General features: G+C 43.2%; 2 protein-coding genes and 1 long non-coding RNA gene across 5 annotated transcripts in view; 1 reads left to right on the forward strand and 2 right to left on the reverse strand.

Annotated features, from left to right (window-relative positions):
• The window catches only part of LOC143270259 (putative Polycomb group protein ASXL2), a 316,750-nt gene extending 312,418 nt beyond the window's left edge, over nt 1–4,332 (reverse strand). Inside the window, exon 1 of one of the 2 annotated variants that reach the window (XM_076559533.1) lies at nt 1,517–4,332. The gene's annotated coding sequence lies outside the window, so the exon portion shown is untranslated. The remainder of the gene's footprint in view (nt 1–1,516) is intronic. The other variant, XM_076559535.1, reaches the window with a different exon arrangement.
• A 250-nt stretch (nt 4,333–4,582) lies between these two features.
• LOC143270262 (putative Polycomb group protein ASXL2) overlaps nt 4,583–21,393 on the reverse strand; it is a 64,821-nt gene continuing 48,010 nt past the window's right edge. Inside the window, exon 4 of the mRNA XM_076559556.1 lies at nt 4,583–5,028. Within this exon, the coding sequence (XP_076415671.1) occupies nt 5,011–5,028 (18 nt within the window). The 3' untranslated portion in view covers nt 4,583–5,010. The remainder of the gene's footprint in view (nt 5,029–21,393) is intronic.
• Nucleotides 5,753–9,395, forward strand: LOC143270268 (uncharacterized). Of its 2 annotated transcripts, none has more exons than XR_013047408.1 (2): nt 5,753–6,891; nt 8,105–9,395. It is a non-coding gene; the product is annotated as an uncharacterized LOC143270268 (long non-coding RNA). The 2 variants fall into 2 exon arrangements; XR_013047409.1 differs by having other exon boundaries at nt 5,753–6,494.

Consider the following 21,393-nt stretch of genomic DNA (forward strand, 5'->3'; position numbering starts at 1 on the left):
CCAGGGAGTCAGAGAGAGGCAGGACAAACTCAGGCTGCTTAATTCCCACGTCTACACTCACCTACAGTATCATTCTGTTTAGAATTCCAATTTAAATGTTTTGTCCATCTGAACTTATTTTGGCTAGTGGATGCAGAACTTCAGTTTTTGGACCTAATGTCTGGCTAACAACTTGGTACACACTGAATATTCTGTTCTGACAACAAGGATTTTAAAATGTGTCACTATCATGAACTACATTCTCATTTTTACTTGAATGTGCTCGTGAATTCTACACTCAGTTCCCCTTCACTCCTATAGCAGATGTTAACTCTTTATATCATAAAGCTATTATTAGCTTCTTGCCTTTCTTATTTGTTATAAGTATTTGTCACATGTTTCTTTAATGTGGTCATAAAAATTCCTTCCCGTTTTCCTTTATTGCCTCAGGGTTCAAGAACTTTCTACGCATTCTCTCTCCCGTTCCTTGTTTTCTGGGAGACAAAGTACTTGGCGTATATGTAGTCCATTTGGGGTTCATTTGGTGCATCATTAGACAATCTAAATAAACATTGGAAGCCTGATGCTTAAGAGACTTTAAATATGACAATGATGTAGCTTATTGTGATAAACACGGGAGAAATAGAATAAAATCATCCGAATGAATCGAAATCACATTCTAGCTTTTGAAAGACGAAGCTGAAAGTGAAGACGGGCTCCTGCCCTCCCATGGCCAAAGCCCAAGCGAAGGCTCTGAAAACAGAGAAGGCAGTGAGTGCTGAGCGGCGTCCACAATCAAGCACGAAAGAAGATCCCTAAGTCACCCACCTCCCAGCCCAAGGCCCCGAGGCTCTTGAAGTGGCTCAAAAACCTTCTCAAGAGCATTTCCAGGAGCAACAAGGCTGACCAGTGTGCTGTCAGCACGTGTCCCCTGACCACTGAGTCAGCCCTGAAGAGACAGGCGACAAGTCAGGTGTGCCCGATGGGATGGCAAGGCCAACAGGCACCAGAGCAAAGAGGCTGTGAAGAAATTCTGTGACACTGATGACGTCAACGTCAGTCCTGATGGAGAGAGGAAGGTGTGTGTGAGGCTGGCTCCTGATTCGGATGCTCTGGATGTTAAAACCAGAATCATTTCGACTGAGTCCATCTGCTAATTCTAAGTACAGTTCTCATCACACAAGTCTTTTTTGGCTAAATATTTACTAAATATTTTCCTCCTTCTGAATATACTCTAAATGGAACTGATTGCACAATTTCTTCCTTAGACTGGTGTCTCAGTTAGGGCTTCTCCTGCTGCAGGAAAACACCACAACCAAAAGCAACTCAGGGAGAGGAGGTTTGTGTTAGCTTGCATGTCCCGATCAGTCCATCACAAAAAGAAGTCAGGGCAGGAACTTAAGGCAGGAACCTGGAGGAAAAACCTGACCAGAGACCACAGAGGAGTGCTGCTTACTGGCTTGCTCCCCAAGGATTGCTCTGCCTGTTTCCTTACTACATCCAGCACCAACAGCCCATGAGTGGCACTCAGGCTTACCTACAGGCCAATCTTTGTGGGTATTTTCTCATGGTGTTTCCTCTTCCAAATGACTCCAGCTCCTATCAGGTTGACAAAAAACTAATCAGGACATCTGGATATTGTTAGTATCTGAGACATAACTGACTTTGTACTGAATGGTTCTGTGTCAACTTGCCCCAAACTAGAGTCATCAGAGGAAGGGGTCTCAGCTGAGGAAAAGCTCCATGAGATCCAGCTGTAAGGCATTTTCTCATTTAGTGATCAATGGGGGAGGGCCCAGCCCATGGTGAGTGCTGCCATCCCTGGGCTGCTGGTCCTGGGTTCTATATAAGAAAGCAGGTCGAGCAAACCATGGGAAACAAGTCAGTAAGCAGCACCCCTCCATGGCCTCTGCATCAGCACCTGCCTCCAGGATCCTGCCATGTTTGAATTCCTGTCCTGACTTCATTCAGTGGTCAATAGCAATGCTGAAGTGAAAGCCTAATAAGCCCTTTCCCTACCAACTTACTTTTTGGTCATGGTGTTTCATCGCAGCAATAGAAACCCTAAGACAGATTTGTACTGTTACTTTGCTGAATTAAATTAGTTCTAACAGCTTTTGTGTAATCTTTATGAGATTTTGTATATAAGATCTTATAATTGGCAAATACATGCTTTGGCTTCTTCTTTTTCTATGGCTCCCATAGGCTCATAGGGAGTGGCACTATTAGGAGGTGTGGCCTTGTTGGAGTAGGTGTGGCCTTGTTGAAAGAAGTGTGTCACTGGGGGGCAGGCTTTGACATTTCAGAAGCCCAAGCCAGTCCCAGTGTGTCTCTCTTCCTGATGTCTATGGATCAGGATGTAGACTTCTGAGCTACTTCTCCAGCACCATGTCTGCCTGCATGCTGCCATTCCTGCCATGGCGATAATGGACTAAACCTCTGAACTAACTGTAAGCTAGCCCCAGCTGAATGTTTCCCTTTAGCCAGGAGTGGTGGTACACACCTTTAATTCCCAGCCCTCAGGACGCAGAGGCAGGCAGAACTCTACGAGTTCAAGGCTAGCCTGGTTTACAGAGTAAGTTCTAGGACAGCTAGAGCTACACAGAGAAACCCTGTCTGGAAAAACAAAAAACAAAAAAGAAAAAAAAAAACAACAAAAAACCCCCCATCAAGTAATAGTTGAAACTATCCTAATCTGGTACAATTTATATCTGCAATGTCCAATAAATCCATTAGCCACATGTGGCTTTTAAATTGACTTTAATCTAGAGCTGTAGAGATGGCTCAGCACTGGCTGCCCTTCCAGAGAACCCAGGTTCTATTCCCAGCACCCACATGGCTGCCAGCACTCTGCAAGAGAATGTTTTGATGATGGGGAGATTCTGTATGGTAGCCACTTTTCATACTTGGCTATTGAGTACTTGAAATACGGAAATTGTGACTGGAGACTACGTTTTAAGTTTAAGTTAAATTAGATTTACATCTGTGTTAACATTCTCTTGCAGAGTGTACCCTGAAAGACGTCATACCAAGTGCCTCTTTTCAAATTACAATTAGGGTGCACCTATGAATAATGCATTTGTGCACGCGCATGTGGTGTGGGGAAAGGAAGAGGAGGGATGCGAATGGACACCACGAGGCGAACTTTACTACAGTAGAAACACATCAGGCAGCAAAGAAGAGTCAGAAACAAAGCCTGCCGTGTGCTGAAGCCTGCAGTCCCAACGACTCAGGAGGCTGAGGCAAGAGGATCGCACACTCAAAGCCGCCCTGGAAAGCTTAGTAAGACCCTGCCTCACAATGAAAAGTAGAGAAAAGGGTTAGGGATACAGCTTAATGGTAGAATGTGAGAAGTCTGAAGTTCAATCCCCAGTGGCAAAAGAGGAAAAAAAAAACAAAACCAGAATCAAAAATGAGCTGGAGCTGGGCATGGTGGTGTATCCCTGTAATCCCCAAATTTGGGGAGCTAAGGCAAAAGGATTATGTGTTTGAGGCCAGCCTGGAGTTTATTGCAAACCCCTGGCCAAATTTGTAATACACAACACGATCACAAACAACAAAAAAAAAATCAAGAATGACACTATTGGAAATTAGAAAAAATGAAACAGAATTATGAACTATTTATGAATCTGTGTTAGGTCTTGTTTATCTTTACAACCTAAGGAGTTAGCTGGCTTATTCCTCGGACTGTCTGAAATTGTTCTGTAAACATCAGGGTAGAATGATATTATAGGCATTTTGGAGATGGTTAACAATTCTAGACAGACGTCACCGGTGGATGAGAAGAAGTTAACAACGTATGACAATAAAACAGAAGCCTCTCTAGAAGGCTTAGATTTAACCAGTGTGCAGGCATCCTAACTGAAGAAAGGTAAACTGAGGGTTCCATGATAAACACATGGAGTTCTCTGATCGCTTCAGAGATAACAATCTGAGACACAGCAAAAGGAAATGTAAGCATCTTTCAGTAACCCAGAAATAGCAGGATTCAAGGTACATTTACACGTTAAAAAAAATGAGCTGCCCCCTTTAAAGCACATGCCTTTCATCCCAGCCCTTGAAAGGCAGAGAAGCAGGTGGATCTCTGTGAGTCTGAGGCCAGCCTGGTCTCCATAGTGAGTTCCAGGACAAGGCTACTTAGTGAGACTCTGCCCCAAAACAAAACAAAATGAGAAACAACAAGAAGCAAAAGGACACAAGCTGATAGCTAGCACTTACCAAACCTAAGCTCTGGGGAGATTAGCAGTGACTACCACGCATGTGTCATTCTCATACACAAAACTCATTTTGATCCCACACCACTTCCATTACTCATTCTGGAATATCGGGACCAGAGACCTCATGGAGATTACTTGACACATCGTGAGCTCAGGTTTATCAACAACTGCTAAATAGCAGAGCCTTTATGGTGCCAAGGTGCTATTAAAGTATCCAAAATTGCCGGGCGGTGGTGGCGGCGCACGCCTTTAATCCCAGCACTCGGGAGGCAGAGGCAGGCGGATCTCTGTGAGTTCGAGGCCAGCCTGGTCTCCAAAGCGAGTTCCAGGAAAGGCGCAAAGCTACACAGAGAAACCCTGTATCGGAAAAAAAAAAAAAAAAAAAAAAGTATCCAAAATTTATTTATTCATTTGATGTGTATGAGTGGTTTGCCTGGGCGTACATATGTGCGCTACATATGTGCCTGGTACCCATGGGTGTCGGAAGAGGATGTTGGATTGCCTGGAATTGGAGTTGCACAGTTGTGAGCCACCATGCGGGTGCTGGGAATTGGATCTGAGTCCTCTGACACAGCAGTAAGTGCTCTTAATCACTGAACCATCTCTCCAGCCCTCTGCACAAGTGTGTTTCTCTGTGGAAATTTCAAATGAAATTCTACCTTTCAATTTCCTCCAAATCCGTAGAGCAATCCAGGAAATTTACTATCTGCTTCTCCAGGTAGCTGTCAATCTTCAGCCATCATTGTGGAGCTGAATATATTTCGTGTCACTGAATGTAAGAACATGGCCTCATAGCTCCCTTCCAACAGCAAGTCTAAGAAAACTCCAATATCTGTAATTAAAAAAATAATAATAATCAGGCCCGCAAGCCAACAGAATGTAAGTGTAAATGACAATCCATTACATAGATATTTTAATATACAAAACGGTATAAACAGAATGCTGGCTATACAGGAATCACTAAGTCTTGAGCAAATCCTTCTCACTCTACCAACATCACCCCTCCTAGAATTACAGGATACCTACAATGACTACGAGCAGCAGAGTGGAGGTCACACAGAAATAGTAGTAGTAGTAGTAGTAGTAGTAGTAGTAGTAATAGTAATAGTAATAGTAATAGGCGTAGTGCCCTTCTTTGGGAAATTCACAGAGATTCCAACCGACACAGAAAAGTTTCCTTTGCTGAGGTCCGACCTTCAATATTCTCCCCCAGGAGGCCAATCCAAACACACAGGATCTCTCGTGACTCCCTCATATTCCCCAGCTCATACCGGCCTCAATACTTTCACAACCCCGATTTTTTTTTCCTGACGAACTCTCTTACCTGTCAGTCCTAAAGGAAGAAAATCAGCTCAAGTCTGTCTCTCGGGAACTTTCCCAGACCACCAGATCTCAGACCACCGAACAACACTGCCCGTCCTGCCCCCTCTCCGTACCCAGGGCCGGCATCCCCGTCCTCACAGCGCCCCTCCTGCCCCCTCTCCGTACCCAGGGCCGGCATCCCCGTCCTCACAGCGCCCCTCCTGCCCCCTCTCCGTACCCAGGGCCGGCACCCCCATCCTCACAGCCCCCACCTGAGCCACAGCGCCCCTCCTGCGTGCACAGCCGCCGCTCCGCCTCCGTGGAGAAGCCCCTCAGCAGCGCCCGCTCCGGAGTCCACGTCACCCCCGGCATCACTGCACCCAATTCGGGGTCCCGCGAGGGCCCCTCGGGGGAGGAGGAAGCAGAAGGAGGAGAAGGGGCCAAGGTCGCCGGCGTCTGGTGGCCACGGGCACCGTCCAGACACCCACAGGACTAGCGTTCCCTGTGAGGATACAGGCACACGGGGGCAGCCATGACAGCAGCGCAGAGCATCCTGGGAAAACATCCCACGCTCCTAGGCGACCAATCGGAGACTCGGGTGTGAGCATGCGCACAGGATAGGATCGCAGCGGGCCTTGTCGGGGCTGTGGGGATGGATGGAGACCGGTCGCCCTCGGTCCTGGGGACTTGGGGGCGTCTCCAGGGGAGACAGTAGTTGGAAGCGGGTTCTGCGTGCAGACACTCCACGGTCCGAGGTAAAAGCAAGTCCTTGGAGGTGAACACGCAGCACCTTTTCTCCAAGCAGATAGGCGTAGGCCCTAGAGGTTACGACCCCGTAAGTGGAGCCCATGAGCCCCAGGCTCGAGCTGCCTCGGCGTAGGCTTTTCCTTCGGATGACTGAAAGGGCAAGACAACCAAGCTGGAAGTGCACTCGCAGCACTGAGGAGACTGAGGCAGAAAGATCGCTGCAGTTTGGAGGCCAGCCCGAGCTGCACTGTGAGTTCCAAACTGGCCTCCCCTAAGAGTGTTCCCCTATCTTAAGGGGGAGTGGCGGGGCGCCTGGAGAGATGGCCCAACCGAGGACCGAGTTCTGTTCGCGGCACCCACATCAGGTGGCTCAGTACCACCCGTCCCTCCAGACGGTTGTCCTCCTCTGGACTTCTAGGCACCAGGCATGCAAGTGGTACATCACACCTGCCGGCAAACAGTTATACGCCTAAGATAAACCAGTTCTTTAAGAAGCGGGAGGCCATCACATAAACCTGGCAGGGGTCAAGGACCTGGAAAGTTTTGCAGGCCAGTCTGTAGAACCCAAAACACTTCGGTGAAGTGGGAAAAGGGAAAGAAATACATCCTCCGGACAGTGTGGCAGCCGCTGAGCACAGAGTTTGCTGTGCGTGTCTGTCTCTGTCTCTGTCTCTGTCTCTGTCTCTGTCTCTCTCTCTCGTGAATGTTTTGTTTGTTTTTCGCGAAGCTGCAAAGGTCCCTGCTTCACTGTGGAAAATAACAGCAGCCAATGCAGCTCAAGGTGAAATGAAGACAGTACTGTCCTTCATCTGACATTGTACAACACTTCCCTGTGCTCCCAGGCATTTCTAACGGGAAGAAACATTAAGTCTTTTGACCAAGATCCAAGAATAGCTGGGCAGTGGTGGCACACGCATCTCAGCACTTGGGAGGCAGAGGCAGGCAGATCTCTTGTGAGTTCGAAGCCAGGTTGGTCTACAGAGTGAGTCTGAGGACAGCCAGGGCTACAAAGAGAAACTCTGTCTCGACAAAACAATAAAACAAAGATTCAGGGATAGATCTGGGTGAGTTATAATAGTATATGAGAGAACATAGTTATCCTGAAATAAGTCACTATTTTTTTGGTAGGGTCTCACCACATAACTCTTGCTATGTAAACCAGACTATCCTCAAAGTAACAGAGATCTGCCTGTTGGAATGCTGGTATTAAAGGGTGGTTCCTCATCAAACCCAGCCTCATAACTCCCCCCCCCTTTCCTGGAACTCACTCTGTAGCCCAGGCTGGCCTTGAACTCACAGAGATCCTCCTGCCTCTGCTTCCCTAATGCTGGGATTAAAGGTGTGCACCACCACCGCCTGGCATTTTTAAAAATTTATTTATTTTATGTATGTGAGTACACCTTTATTTCAGAAGAGGGCATCAGATCCCACTATAGATGGTTGTGAGCCTCCATGTGGTTGCTGGGAGTTGAACTCAGGACCTCTGGAAGAGCAGCCAGTGCTCTAAACCACTGAGCCATCTCTCCAGCCTGCCTCATAACTTTTAACCATAGATAATCTCATGAATTCTGCACACCAGGGCTTAGCCTCTAGTCTAGGGTCTTACAAAAAATATGTACATTATGTTTATCTGCATCCACTGGGGAGTTGGGGACTTGCTTCAGTAGCACTGTTGAGAATAGTTCTTGTTTATCCATTGGTATTGCTAAAAGTTATTTCAAGTCTTCTCTATTTAAGACAACCATGCTATCGCAGGTTTCTTCCCACTTTTATTTGGGGATGGAAGTGGGAGGTGCCATGGTCACTCCTCATGGACTTCACATGTTTCTCATATGCCTCTTCACTGTTAATTCGTCCAGCTCTAGAGGGTCACTCATCTTTACCAGCCAACCATCTTCATGACAAGATCTGTGGACAAGCCCTGGATTTTCTTGGAGCGCTTCATTGGCGTCTGTCACCTCTCCTGACAGGAGAGTGGACGTCATTGGCAGCCTTCCCCCATTCCAAAGCACCAAACTCAGCTCTTTATTTTTTGTCCCACGTTGAGGCAGCCAATACAGTAAACAACATCTCCCAAAGTTTCGTGTGCAGCATTGCTGACTCCCACTGGTCCAGGACCACTCTCCTTTGATGTCCCTTCATGTTTCTGTGAATTGATGAACTGACAACATGGCAGATGTTGTCCTTCCTCTTTTACTGCTGAGAGAAAAATGAAGCTCCGGGAGCAAGGACTAGGACTGGGCATGGCCCCTGCAGCCTGACGCCTGAAGTGGGAAGTGCCATTCCAGACCCAGGAGGCAGCTCAGGCCAGCAGTTAACCACAAGAAAGCCTTGGAAGAAATAACTACTGTGTGGGGGTGGGGTGAGGTGGGGGAGGAGTATTGGGGAATGTCAGGAGAAATTCAGTGCTTCTTTTTAATTAATTAACTGGCTCTAATTTTTTAATGATATATAACTCATACCTCACCCCACTTCTCAGAACCCAGAGTTCTCCAGACTGCTGAATGAAGCAGGCAAGCATAGGTGGTAGTTTGGCAACCTGGGACTCCACTTGGTTTGGGCTATGCACACACCCCTCTGCTAACAATGTGCTTGAAATCTGAGACATTTACCCACACATACAATACAAGTGTCAGCTCCTCTCCAAATAATGCACCTATCCTGCACTGAGATGCATGCACACCCTCTCTGAACTATAGAATAAGTTCCTCCTCCCCTTAACAATCATCAAACATAGACAGAGTCTATTGAAAAGTATTCTCAGTACATATGCCTGAATTGGTTTAGGGTAGATGCACAATAAGGTAAACTTTGTCTTCAAAGTGAACTTTTAGGGAAATCTATTTGCTATCTTACACATATTTATAATTGGGCTTGGATATGATTAAAATCAAATGTATTATAGGATGGGGCATGCACACTAGAGAAATAGTTATTTAACTTAATCTGTCAATCAAAGTAGAGGCATCCAAACTATCTCCCTTAGCAACCCAACTCCCCTTCTCTTGAACCCTATAAAAGAAGTCCCAAACAGTGACTGGAGCCTTTGAGGACCTCCATTCCTGTGGCTCATTGTCAATCCTGACTGGATATTCCTTTCTAATCTGTCCCATCAGTTTGCCTTGAATAAAGTTTGTGTTTCTTTGCAAATCTGTGTGAGCCCCTTATTTCAGTCTGGTGAATGAGAGGCCAAGAACCTGGAAACACCGGCCTAGACTGCAGCTGCCACTAACAAAGCCAGGGCTCTCACAGCAAAAGCTGGAAAATTTGAGCAACAAAATGAATAACAGCAGTATTGAGCCGGAACACAAAGTACAAAAGAAATATACACAAATCTATACCAATAAATATAAGTGAACAAATAGAATGTGGGGAGAGGGAGACAAATCTTTCTTACTTAAGAATCTCAAATATGTGTTGTGTTACAGTATTCCTCCAGGAGATGGAACTTAATCACGCCAGCCCCGTACCTCTAATAGGAGTTAGATTTATAGATTGGCCACTTTTAGAAGCAAAGTATGAACAAAAGAAAATAACTTCCAGTAGAGAAATGTGGCATGCACTCCCCTACAAAGTATTTGAGACTAGCTAGCAGGACATACTGATAACAGATCCCTCTTGGAGTGCTGGAATAGGGAGAGCATGCCACTGCTGTGTGTTCTCCATTCCCACACCACCATACACACATAATTTCAGTCTAAGCATAAAGAGAACATCACAGAGACTCAAATTCAAGGATTTCTTCCTCCTCCTCTTTCTTCATTCTCCTCCTCCTCCTCTCTTCTTCTTCCTTTTTTCTTCTTCTTCCTTCTTCCTTCTTTCTTCTTCTTTTCCTTCTTCCTTCTTTATTCTCCTTTTCTCTTCCTTCTTCCTCCTTTCTTCTTCCTTCCTCCTTCCTTCTTCTTCCTCCTCCTCCTTTTTCTTCCTTCTCATTTCTTCCTCCTTCTCCTTTTTTTTCTTCTTCCTCCTCCTCCCCCCTCCTTCTTCATGGTAGAGCACTAGAGAACTCTGGGTTTAGTCTCTAGCAACATGGTACTATGCATTAGATCCTGAACATTGGTGGGAAAATATGAGATCCAAATGAAGGCTGAAGTTTAGTTAATAGTAAATGTGTAATGCTTTTATTTTATTTTTTGAGATGGGGTTTATGTAGCTCAAAGCTGGCTTTGAATTTGCAGTGTAGCCAAGGATGACCTTGGAATCTGGATAGCCCTGCCTCCACCTCCAAGGTTTAGCTCATGGTCTTGATAAGTGTACTAAAGTTTTATAACTTTAGGTTTAGAGTGGAGCTGGGGTTGGGCAGTGGTGGCACTTGCCTTTAATCCTAGCACTTGGGATGCAGAGGCAGGTGGATCTCTGTTTGAGGCCAGCCTGGTCTGCAGATTGAGTTCCAGAACAGCCAGAGCTGTTACACAGAGAAACCCTGTCTCAAACAACAACTACAACAAAAACCAAAGCAAGCAAACTAACAAAAATAAAACAAAAGAGTGGGGTTGGAGAGATGGCTCAGTGGTTAAGATCACTGGCTGCTCTTGCAGAGGACCTGGGCTGAGTTCCAGCACCCACATAGTGGCTCACAACTGCCTGTAACTCCAGTTCCAGGGGATCTGATGTCCTCTTCTGACTCTCTTGGGCACACATGTGGTACACAGACATTCATGTATACAAAATATCTATACACATAAAATAAAATTTTAAAAAGATGCTAAGGACAGAGGAGAAATGGTAAATGGGGTTTAGTTACTACTATTACAGCTTTTGTGAGCACTATGAAATAAAAAGTGTATTAAAAAATAAAATTCCTGCCAGGCAGTGGTGGTGCATGCTTTTAATCCCAGCACTTGGGATGCAGAGACAGGTGGATCACTGAGTTCAAAGTCAGCCTGGTCTACAGAGTGAGTTCCAAGATGGCCAGGGCTATGCAGAGAAACTTTGTCTTGAAAAAACAAAACAAAAGCAGAATTCCTGATCATAATAGCATGTCACCAGGACTCCAGGCTGGTCTACAGCTAGTACCTGCCACATAGCATGTACTCAATGTAAAAGCCAGAGCTCTTTATAATTAAAATCCTTGTAGAAATTGCATAGTGCTTCATGAAGCACACACACCGTATTTATTTAACTATTTCTTTTTTAGTGGGCTTCCCAAGAATATTAATTGTACTGCCCCTATAGACAGAATATACTGTGGGGGGAAAAGACTTTGTCTTCTGAAATGGTGCCTACCAGTCAGTGGTTCATTAGTGTTTCTATATGAAAAGAATAATTTTGATCACATGAATTGATCATATCAATATTGTTTGCACTGTGTTGACTTGATAATATGGTGTGGTGATACACGACTACTCTAAACTTGGCAGTGAGATTGTAGATCCTCTAAGGCCACTGCTTAGTGTGATGTGTGTCAGGTCAACAGCAACTAGGAAATATGGAGACCTGTGAACTTAGAAAACCAGGTACCTTAAAGTCCCTGAGAGTTCCCACTTCAACTATCCCAACTCTCTTAGATTCCAATTGACTCTGTGTTCTAACCTGCAGTTTGAAATTTATGGCTATAGACCCAATCCCAATTTATGACAGTGACCGGCTCCAAAGAAAATGTGAGTCAGAACAAGTCATTTTGGAAGACCTTTGAAACTTTACCTCGCCACTCCTTCCTTAGTGACGAGTTTGTCTAGCTGGACCCTAGAAGATTCATAGATGGATTCTCTCCTGAGTTTTGGCTATTAGAGCTCAGAGCAAGGTCAATCACAGGGAAGGACATCAGCTGGGACCTGAGTGTGCACTGCTTTACCTGGCACTGCCTATTGTGATGTCATGGAATCTCAGTCTGGAGACAGTCTGTAGTGGAGAGGGACATAGGCTTGAGAAATGTCCCTAATATGGGGGCTCGCTTTCCCACTGCCGACACATCTTAGCCTTATGCTACTTGGTTTCTTGGTTTGTGGAATATGGGTGTTGTTTTCTAGGTATCAGAGCCAGACAAAGGTGGCAGCCAAGACAGAGGTACGTGATAGCCACTCTCTCTCGAAACTCCCTCTCTCCATGCTGAAACCCTATAGGTTTGTCTAAATGCCCATGCTCTGGGCCGTAGGAAGAACCGGATGGAGGGGAGAGGGGGCTTGGGACAGCATTGATAGATGGCTTCCTCTTTTATTTTTCCTTCCTTGTTTTGGTTTTCTGAGACAAGGTTCCTCTGTGTATTCCTGGCTCTCCTGACTCACTGTATACTAAGCTGGCCTTGAACTCACAGAGATCTGTCTGCCTCTGCCTCCCAGGTGCTGGGATTGAGGGCATGAGCCACCACTGCCCACCTTGCCTTTCTCTTAATTCACTTCAAGAAGCCTTAGGATGGGCATGGTGCAGGAGTATCTCTCTGAGTTCCAGGCCAGCCTGGTCTACATAGTGTGCTCCAGGACAGCCAGGACTACACAGGGAGAATCTGTCTCAAAAAACCAAGAAGAGGAGGAAGAGGAAAGAAGAAAGAAGCAGGAGGAGGAAGAGGAGGAAGAGGAGGAGGAGGAGAAGGAAGAGGAGGAGAAGAAGAAAAGAAGGAAGTAGTACTAATGGTAGGTTTAGGATCTATTATTAAATAGACACTGAGGCAGAATGTACTAGATACTGAGAAAGTGCTGTCTAGGAGCTCGAGCTGAAGTGAGACATTCAGATGACATAACTCTGGGGAAAAAGAATGTATTAAGGGTGCTGTGGGTATTGTCCATCACGGGATGGGAGGCAGACGGTAGAGTGAGTTTGTTTTATAAAGAAAGATTTATAATCATATGATGAGACAAAGAAAATCAAGTGACACTTTGCTGTGGGATTTTTATTTCCAGCAGGAGAAGAATTGTTTGAGTTTGTGGTGCACGTGTTTAATGTTAGTAGGTCAGCCTCTTCTGAGTTTTCGATCATGTGAGCAGACCATGAGTGACTGGCTCCCCCACAGCTCTGCCATCTTGCCTAGACTTGGCACATCCACCTCTTATTTTAGTGATTCCAGTGAGTGGTTGGTATTGCATTGTGATTTCGTGTGCAATCCCCATAACTAAACACTGAGCAATGTCTCAGGTTTATTAGCCATTTGGAAATTCTCTCTTGTAAACTGCCTATTCAAGTCATTTGTGCATTGTGTGTGTGTGTGTGTGTGTGTGTGTGTGTGTGTGTGTGTGTGCGCGCGTGCGTGTTAGGTGTGTGTTTGTAAGGATCAAATTCAGGTCATTGCTCATGCTAGGCAAAGCACTATACCACTGAGCTACATCTTGGGTCCATTTTTTTCCTTTTTTTTTTTTTTTGAGACAGGGTTTCTCTGTGTAGTTTTGTGCCTTTTCTGGAACTCACTCTGTAGCCCAGGCTGGCCTCGAACACACCGAGACCTGCCTGCCTCTGTCTCCCATGTGCTGGGATAAAAGGCATGTGCCACCACTGCCTGGCTTTCCTTGATATTTTTAAGGATAATTTCAGGCAAATCAAAGGCACACAGAATTGGTAAATGAGCCTAGTCTGAACAAGGCACTACATTCAATCCTTAGTATGAGAAAAAAAAAAATTAAAGTTGGTCTGGTGAATCTTCATAGACCTGTCAATCATTTTGAAGCAAATCAGAAATAATTTCATGGTAAATGTTTTAGTATGTATATTTTGAGATAATGCCCCACTCCACAAAGAAAAAAAAAAAGAAAAAAAGGTTAATCACAGTATCATTATTACACCAAAAATATAACAATAAAATCTGAATAATTTCTTAATAACTCAAATACCCACCAGCATTTAAATTCCAATAGTCATGCAGTTACTTAATGGCATAAATTATTATTGAGCCAAACTCAATATTGAATGTTGAACAACATATTGAATGTTGAACAATATGTTTCTTTATTCTAATCTACTGAGTCTCTCTTTTCTTTTATTAGTTTCATTCATGTATTGGATAAAAGGGTCATTTCTCTAGATTTCACAATCAACATTTTGTTGATCAAATACCCATGCTGTGTAGCCATACACATATAGGCAACAGTAATTGGACTTAGTGGGTTATAAAAAAGAAAAGCACAAGGTTGGGAGGTGGATATATTGTGGGGTATGTATGGGGGAAGTTGGAGTGGGGAGGGGTGGGTATGATTATATTTGATTGTACACATGTCTAAAATATTCTGAAATTAGGAAAAATTATAATGCCCCCTCCATGTTGTCAGTTCACACACTGCTGCCTCTGGTACTTCATGTGAGTGAGTTGAGGTTTATCCAGAACTCCTGCAGAAATGCATTTGCCAGGGGAGCAGGGTTGGAAAGTGCGACCTTCAAGCGGGTTTAATGCCATTCTTTCTAGACTAAGGTCTCACAGGCATGGCTCCTCACTCTCTGTGGACTAGGTTTGCTGTCACAGGAGTCAGGACCCCTTTTGTCTTCCACACACATCCACTTGCTCCTCTGCCTCTGTCTGCTGTGAGTTGAAGCTACACAAAGACCTCATGTGAAGGGAAGGACATGTTAGCACTAGGACCTTAGACATCCTCACGTGAAGGGAAGGACATGCTAGCACTAGGCTCTTAGACATCCAGAACCATGAAGCCAACTAAACCTCTCTCCCTCATAAATGAGCTGATCACAAATATTCTATTTCAGCAGCTCAACATGAATTAGAACCATGAGGAAGTTGGTTCTAAGATTTATCAGAATTTGTTTTCTGGTAGGAAGAGGTGACATAGTTCACAGGTAATGATAATCATCAGGAGGCAAAAATGTGTGATTTGGCATGGCATTTTATTTTGATCTATCATCATCATCATCATCATCATCTATCTTTCTAACATCTATATCTATCTTATCTATCTTATCTGTCTATCTATCTATCTATCTATCTATCTATCTATCTATCTATCTATCATCTATCTACCTATCACCTATATCTATCTATTTACTTATTTTATTGCTAAGGATCAAATCCAGAGTCTTGTGCTCTCTGCAAGCAGTCCACTACTGAACTACATCCACAGGCCTGGTATAATATTATAATTTCTTTTTTATTTTTTTGTTTTTCGAGACAGGGTTTTCCTGTGTAGCCCTGGCTGCCCTGGAATTCACTTTGCAGACAAGGCTGGCCTGAACTCACAGAGATCACTTGCCTCTGCCTCCCAAGTGCTGGGATAAAAGATGTGCACTACCACCACCCCTTGTAAATACCATTTTATACAAATGATGCCGAAACCTAAGAATGCAACAGATCTTTTCATATTGAGCTGCTTAGAGAACCCTGCTAAGTGTATCACTTTGACTTTATTCTCCTGTAGGAATATTCTCTAAATTATGTCATGTGTAAATAACAGTTTTATTACCTCTTTTCCAACTTTATGTCTTGGTTCTCCTTGCCTTCATTTATGATTATGACTTCCGGTACAATATTCAGGAGGAATGTGTTGCGGGCATCTGTTTCTTTATTAAGTCAAGGACATTTTTCAGTAATTCACCAGTTATGTATAATGTTTTCTGTGGTTTTTCAAATATTCTTTCCCAAGTTAAGGAAGTTTTAGCAAGAATTGGTGTTAATTTAAAAAAATCGTCTAATATTTTAAATTAAATCTCTTTATACTGTGTGCTAAATATTAACTAATTTTCCTGCCTCTATTTAGATGATCATATATTTTTTCTTGTACGTTCAGTCAATGTACTGAGTTGCATGAGAATGTAAGATAATAAACCAGCTGTGAATTTCTAGGATACGTATAACACATTTGTATGTTGGTCCCAATACTTTAATTAGATTCATTAGATTCAGTTTGCTGATATTTTGTTTGGGATTAATGCATCTATGCATAAATATATTGACTGGTCAGGTCTTAATTAGATTTTAGAATGATGATTGTTCCAACTTCCTCAATTAAAAATCGAAGCAAATCCGAATTTCCATCTCATTAATGTAACAGATGCCCTCAATATTCATGGAATTGCAAGGGTTTTGGGAGTTCTGTACTAAGAATCTGGAATAAAGACCAGGTTGTTCTTTATCACACACACACACACACACACACACACCACACATATAGATTCCACACACACACATAACACATGCACACACATACCACACACACACAACACACACACAGAGACACACACACACACACACACACACACACACACACACACACACCCCAAAGAGGATATACTAAGGTTAAGAAATAGGCTCTCATAGCTCCTCTGAAATTCATAGACAAACTTGGGTAAGAGTTAATGTCATTGTCTGTGGGGCGTTTACCCACCACCCCCACAGCTTCCCAGAGTTTTCTTGAGTGCGAGCAGCAGGAAATATTAGATAGAAGGATTTATAGCGGAGAATCTTGTGGAGATAAACAGATAGAAAATAAAGGAAAGCCTCGAGAGGGCCTGGAACCTATTCCAACGGGCCCGGACTGTCTCTGGTCCAGGGTTTTTATAGAGACGCCAAGGGGTGGAGCAAAAGACCTCCTCCCCCAGCACAGCCAAGTGCAGGCCATCTCAGACACCTGCACTCAGGCCCGTGGTCCTGATCATCCTCTATTCGGACCTGCTGGGTAAAGCCACGAGGAACCCCAGAACGGGCTCCCACAGGTCCCCCCTTCTTAATATATAAAAAAATAACTATTAATGGCTTACAGCAATCTCCATAGCTGTTACACCTCCCAGTATGGGAGTAGAGGATGATATAGATGGCATTTCTCTTTTGAATTAGGTCCAAGGTGACCACAGCAGTCTTAGCTGCCTCAAGCCCTTTCTAAACCAAAACTCTTTTTTTTTTTTTTTTTTGTTTTTTGTTTTTTGTTTTTTTTTTTTTTTAGTTTTTCGAGACAGGGTTTCTCTGTGTAGCTTTGCGCCTTTCCTGGAACTCGCTTTAGAGACCAGGCTGGCCTCGAACTCACAGAGATCCGCCTGCCTCTGCCTCCCGAGTGCTGGGATTAAAGGCGTGCGCCACCACCGCCGCCCGGCTAAACCAAAACTCTTAAGGCAACTACAAACTTAAAGAATCCCTTAGCTTCATCATTACCATTAACAGGTTAACATAAATATTGCTATACATAGTCACAATTCTCTCAATCTTACAACTCAAAGCAAACTCTTAACAGAACCATTAGAATTAGCATATATGGTGCTATATATAGTTAACAATTTTCTCTGTCTTACAACTTTAACTCAGTCATTTGAATTTTCTTGTTAACAGAACATAGGAAAAACTTCGATGTATTCACATCAAACTTAAACATTTCCTCAATTCCACAAAGCCAGGGTGCATTAATATCAATAGGTTTCTGCGAACATAATTCAATCTCATAGCTCCTTCTTTTCTTTATAATTTTTAAGCAAAATCTCAAGCCTAGTTAGAAAACCCAAATTTCTGTTTAAACAGTTCCATTTGTAACACAAAACCAGTTCCATAAGTAATTCCATTTTTACATAAACAGTTCCACAAAACAATTCATAAATCTCCAGTTAATAAAGCATATATGCATACACAAAATTGCATCTTGATTCTAAGTAGAAATACATTTCTTCATTTAAACAGTTCCATTTTTAACCCAATTCCAGAAAACCGTTCCTAGGTCATTACTATAAGCTCAAAATTGTCCCATTGCAATGAAATCTCTATTGTTCATTTCATTTAAGTACCAAAATTCAAATGATAAATATTGGTACTAGCCTTCCAAATTTGAAGAAATCCATAACCAAAATCTTTTTGTAATTTTATCTCATTTTAAGTTCAAAAAGTTCAAACAAGAAATAAATTCTGGTATCAGGCTTTCACTTCCAAATATGAAGAGACGTTTTACAACCAAGACTTTTTGCAGTTAACAATTTTAGTTCAAACAAGCGTCTCTGCAACTTTTGTTCTCACAGACAGACCTTTTTAGTTATAGTAAGATTTTAAACCGCACCGTTTTTGCTGTTAGCTCAGGTTTTTCTGTGCTGCGTTGATATTCCACGGATCTCAGCTGCGGATGCCTTGTGCTGGTTCTGGCGTCCGCCATTCTTAGCTTCTTAGCGGCTTCTGGAGCGTTTGAAACCATTCAGACTGCCTACTTTGCAGTCTACTAGGACACTATCTCCTGTGTCTCAGGTGTTTTCACCATATACATTAATAGACTCACACTTAACATTTACACTTTTTCACAAACTCACATATAACATTTTTTGCCTTGCAAAGCATTTAGACTCATATTCAACATTTACACGTTTTTACAAACTCACATACAACATTAACATCTACTTATTTATACTTTAAGGAAACTATAGAACTACTTTAGCAAATATATTTCTTATTAATTCTTATATCCATTCTATCTTATTTCTTATTTAAACTTACATTTACAACTAGCATCTTACAAGCTTATTACTACATGTCTTAAGACTACCTTAGATACTTCTTACAAGCTTATATTCTTAAAGGAACTCTATTGATCTATTTTACAAACTTATATAGGCTACCATTAGCATATATATAACTTAGCAAACACCTAAAGATTTCTTAACACATATAACAAGACAGAATTTTTACAAACTCACATATCTTATTTTCGTCTTTCTACTTCTTACTCTTAATTATTATCATTATCTATCAGGAAGATTCTCTTAACTAGACAGGAAGTACGTACATCATTTCTAAAGTTTACAGTTTATAGTTAGCTTTGTTATAAAGCACTGGGATTTAGTGAGTGTTGTCATTATAGAGTTGTGATACTTGTTGCTAGGGGATTGTAACATTCTCCGGACAAAGCCACACCCCAAAGTTGCCAGTTCTCTCAGCCGTTCCCGACCGGCAGAGATGCACTGTCAGCGGTAGATGGTTTTTAACTAGAGGCTGTCCCTTCACCCAAATTCATAATAGTTCCCCTAAGAACTTCAACTCAAACAAACATTTCTATCACAGCAGTACTTTTGGTTTGTTCTACTGAAAAACTTCACTTCACACTGAAGGTGAAATTACCATATTTAGCTGCTGTAAAGCTCTTCACCAAAAACTGCACAGCTATTAGGTGGTATTTTAAGGATTTTTAAGTGACTTGTTTGCTCTTATAGGTAGCTTTTTTGTCATCCAATTACCGTGAAAACTTTGCACAGCTATTAGGGTAAATAAGGCATTTTACCAACAGAGCCCCAAACCGCAAAGCACCTAGTTCCATATCCTTTCAATTTTTCATTGGAACTGACATTTAGACGATTTTCCTCCTTACTTTTTTAAAAGCTGTATTTTAAGTTTACCATGAACGTATTTTCGAGCTGACAAAAGTGTTTCAGGACAATGTCGCCATCTTTAGCAGAAAAACTACCTTTCCCAGAATGCATTTCCCTTATATCAGTCCATAATAATATCAGTCCCATATCAGTCCCTTATACCAGTCCCTTATATCATTTCCCATATTTCTTATCAGGTTTGAGAGTCAACTGGTTCTCTTTTACCAGACTTGCTTACAAATTCTTGCCCGGGAGGTTTGAACAACGTTTTTCGCTTTTGCAACGGGAGATTTGAACAAGCACTTTACATTTTCAGCTATGGCACATTGGGAGGTTTCTATTCTCCTCTGCTGGCTTTAACAGGTGTCTCTCCTTCGTTTGACACTGGCCCCGGATCAGAACCGCACCAGCCTCGTTAGCGAGCATTGAGGCTGGCATTTCTGATAGCAACTTTCCTCAGGGCTTGTGTTTGGTTTTAGCCAGTCAGTGAAAAACAAGATCATTTACAACAGCTTTTCCATAGCTCCTTCAGAGACATTTTCTCCCACTGATCTTATTCTCATTTTGCTTGTTCCTCCCCCCCAGATGCAGAGCTTCAGCTATCTGCGGCTCTGTACCTCTGCTAGCTGCCTTTGGAGGTAGGGGCTTTTTTTCTCCCCCCGAATCTGCCTCAAAATCTAGCAGCTTTGTCAGGTCATGCATTTTCTGGGGAGGAATCTGTCCCCTCTGTTTCTTCAGAGTCTTTCTCCCTCACAGTATCCAGTTTGGTCTCAGTTTATCCCCTCTACCCCAGAAACAGTTTCCGACACTACAGTGGCGGCTTTCCCTGCTCCTGAAGGTAGGGGCTTTTTGTCTGTTTTCCGGGTCTGTGTTGTTTGCGTACAGACTGAAAATCTAACAAGGGAGGTTTTTGCCATTTCTAAACTCCCATTAGGACAGGTGCTTTGCCTCATCAGGCCTTCACCTGGCCCAGTCCCCCAGTGGGTTGTGTTTGGGTGCTCAAGGACAGAGCTTATGCCAGAGGCAATCACCCCTCAGGGCTACACTCCCTCATCTCATCAGGAGTCAGTTGAAACAAAGCTTTTCTCAAAAAGGTGCTTTCTCTCACAGAAAAGAAAGCTTTACTCCTGGACAGTTCTGTTCTGCCCTGGCTGGGCTCTTTCCCCAGACAGCATTCTGACTCGGCAGCACGACTGCTTCAGACCCAGTTCAGCTTTACTGTTTTCCCAGAAAGGTCCTTTCTCTGATAGGAAGCTTTTTCTCAGATTTCCTTTTGCAGTTGTGGACCTATAAACCTGGGACTTGTAGGAAAGTGGATAACTGTGCCATTCCCACTGGCTTTAGTTTTGTTTGTTCATTAGCAATCTTCCCCTGGGTCCTGCACCTTCCTGCCTCAGCTCTGTGCTCCAGGAAGTTTACAACTGCAGGAACCCTAGTATCCCCGAAATGCACTCCAACTCAGAGACGCTGGCCAGTCGCCTCTGGGTTTTTGGTCAGAAGCGAGGATACAATGTTCAAGTTTGCATTGCTTCAGGGTATTCTTTGCATTGGACAATTAGGAGCACCTTTTCATTCTGAAATGCTCAAAACCTTTGCTGCCTCAGCTCAGCTGTAACAGAAAAGCTTGGTTTTTCTGCTTTTCTCAGGCAAAGTTTTCTGCCCTTTTGGGCTCTCTGTAGCTCTTCACCTACACTCTCCCAAGTGTTTCCCTCAGGGCACTCTGACCCACTGTCTTACTAGGTTGAAGAGATAGAGCTTAGAAGGGGTTTTTAGAAACTTTTTCCTGCCTCCTGCATTGCAGGGAGGATTGTTAAAGCTTGAAAGAACTTAGAGGTTTTGCTGTCTTAAGTTTGTTGTTTTCCCTTAGAGCTAATCACAGGTGGTCCCCATACTAATATCTTCAGGTGATTCTAATTTTTGTCATCTCCCAGAAGGACAAATTTAGTTTTTA

This window comes from Peromyscus maniculatus, chromosome 22 (assembly GCF_049852395.1).
Source record: "Peromyscus maniculatus bairdii isolate BWxNUB_F1_BW_parent chromosome 22, HU_Pman_BW_mat_3.1, whole genome shotgun sequence".
NCBI classification, from domain to species: domain Eukaryota; kingdom Metazoa; phylum Chordata; class Mammalia; order Rodentia; family Cricetidae; genus Peromyscus; species Peromyscus maniculatus.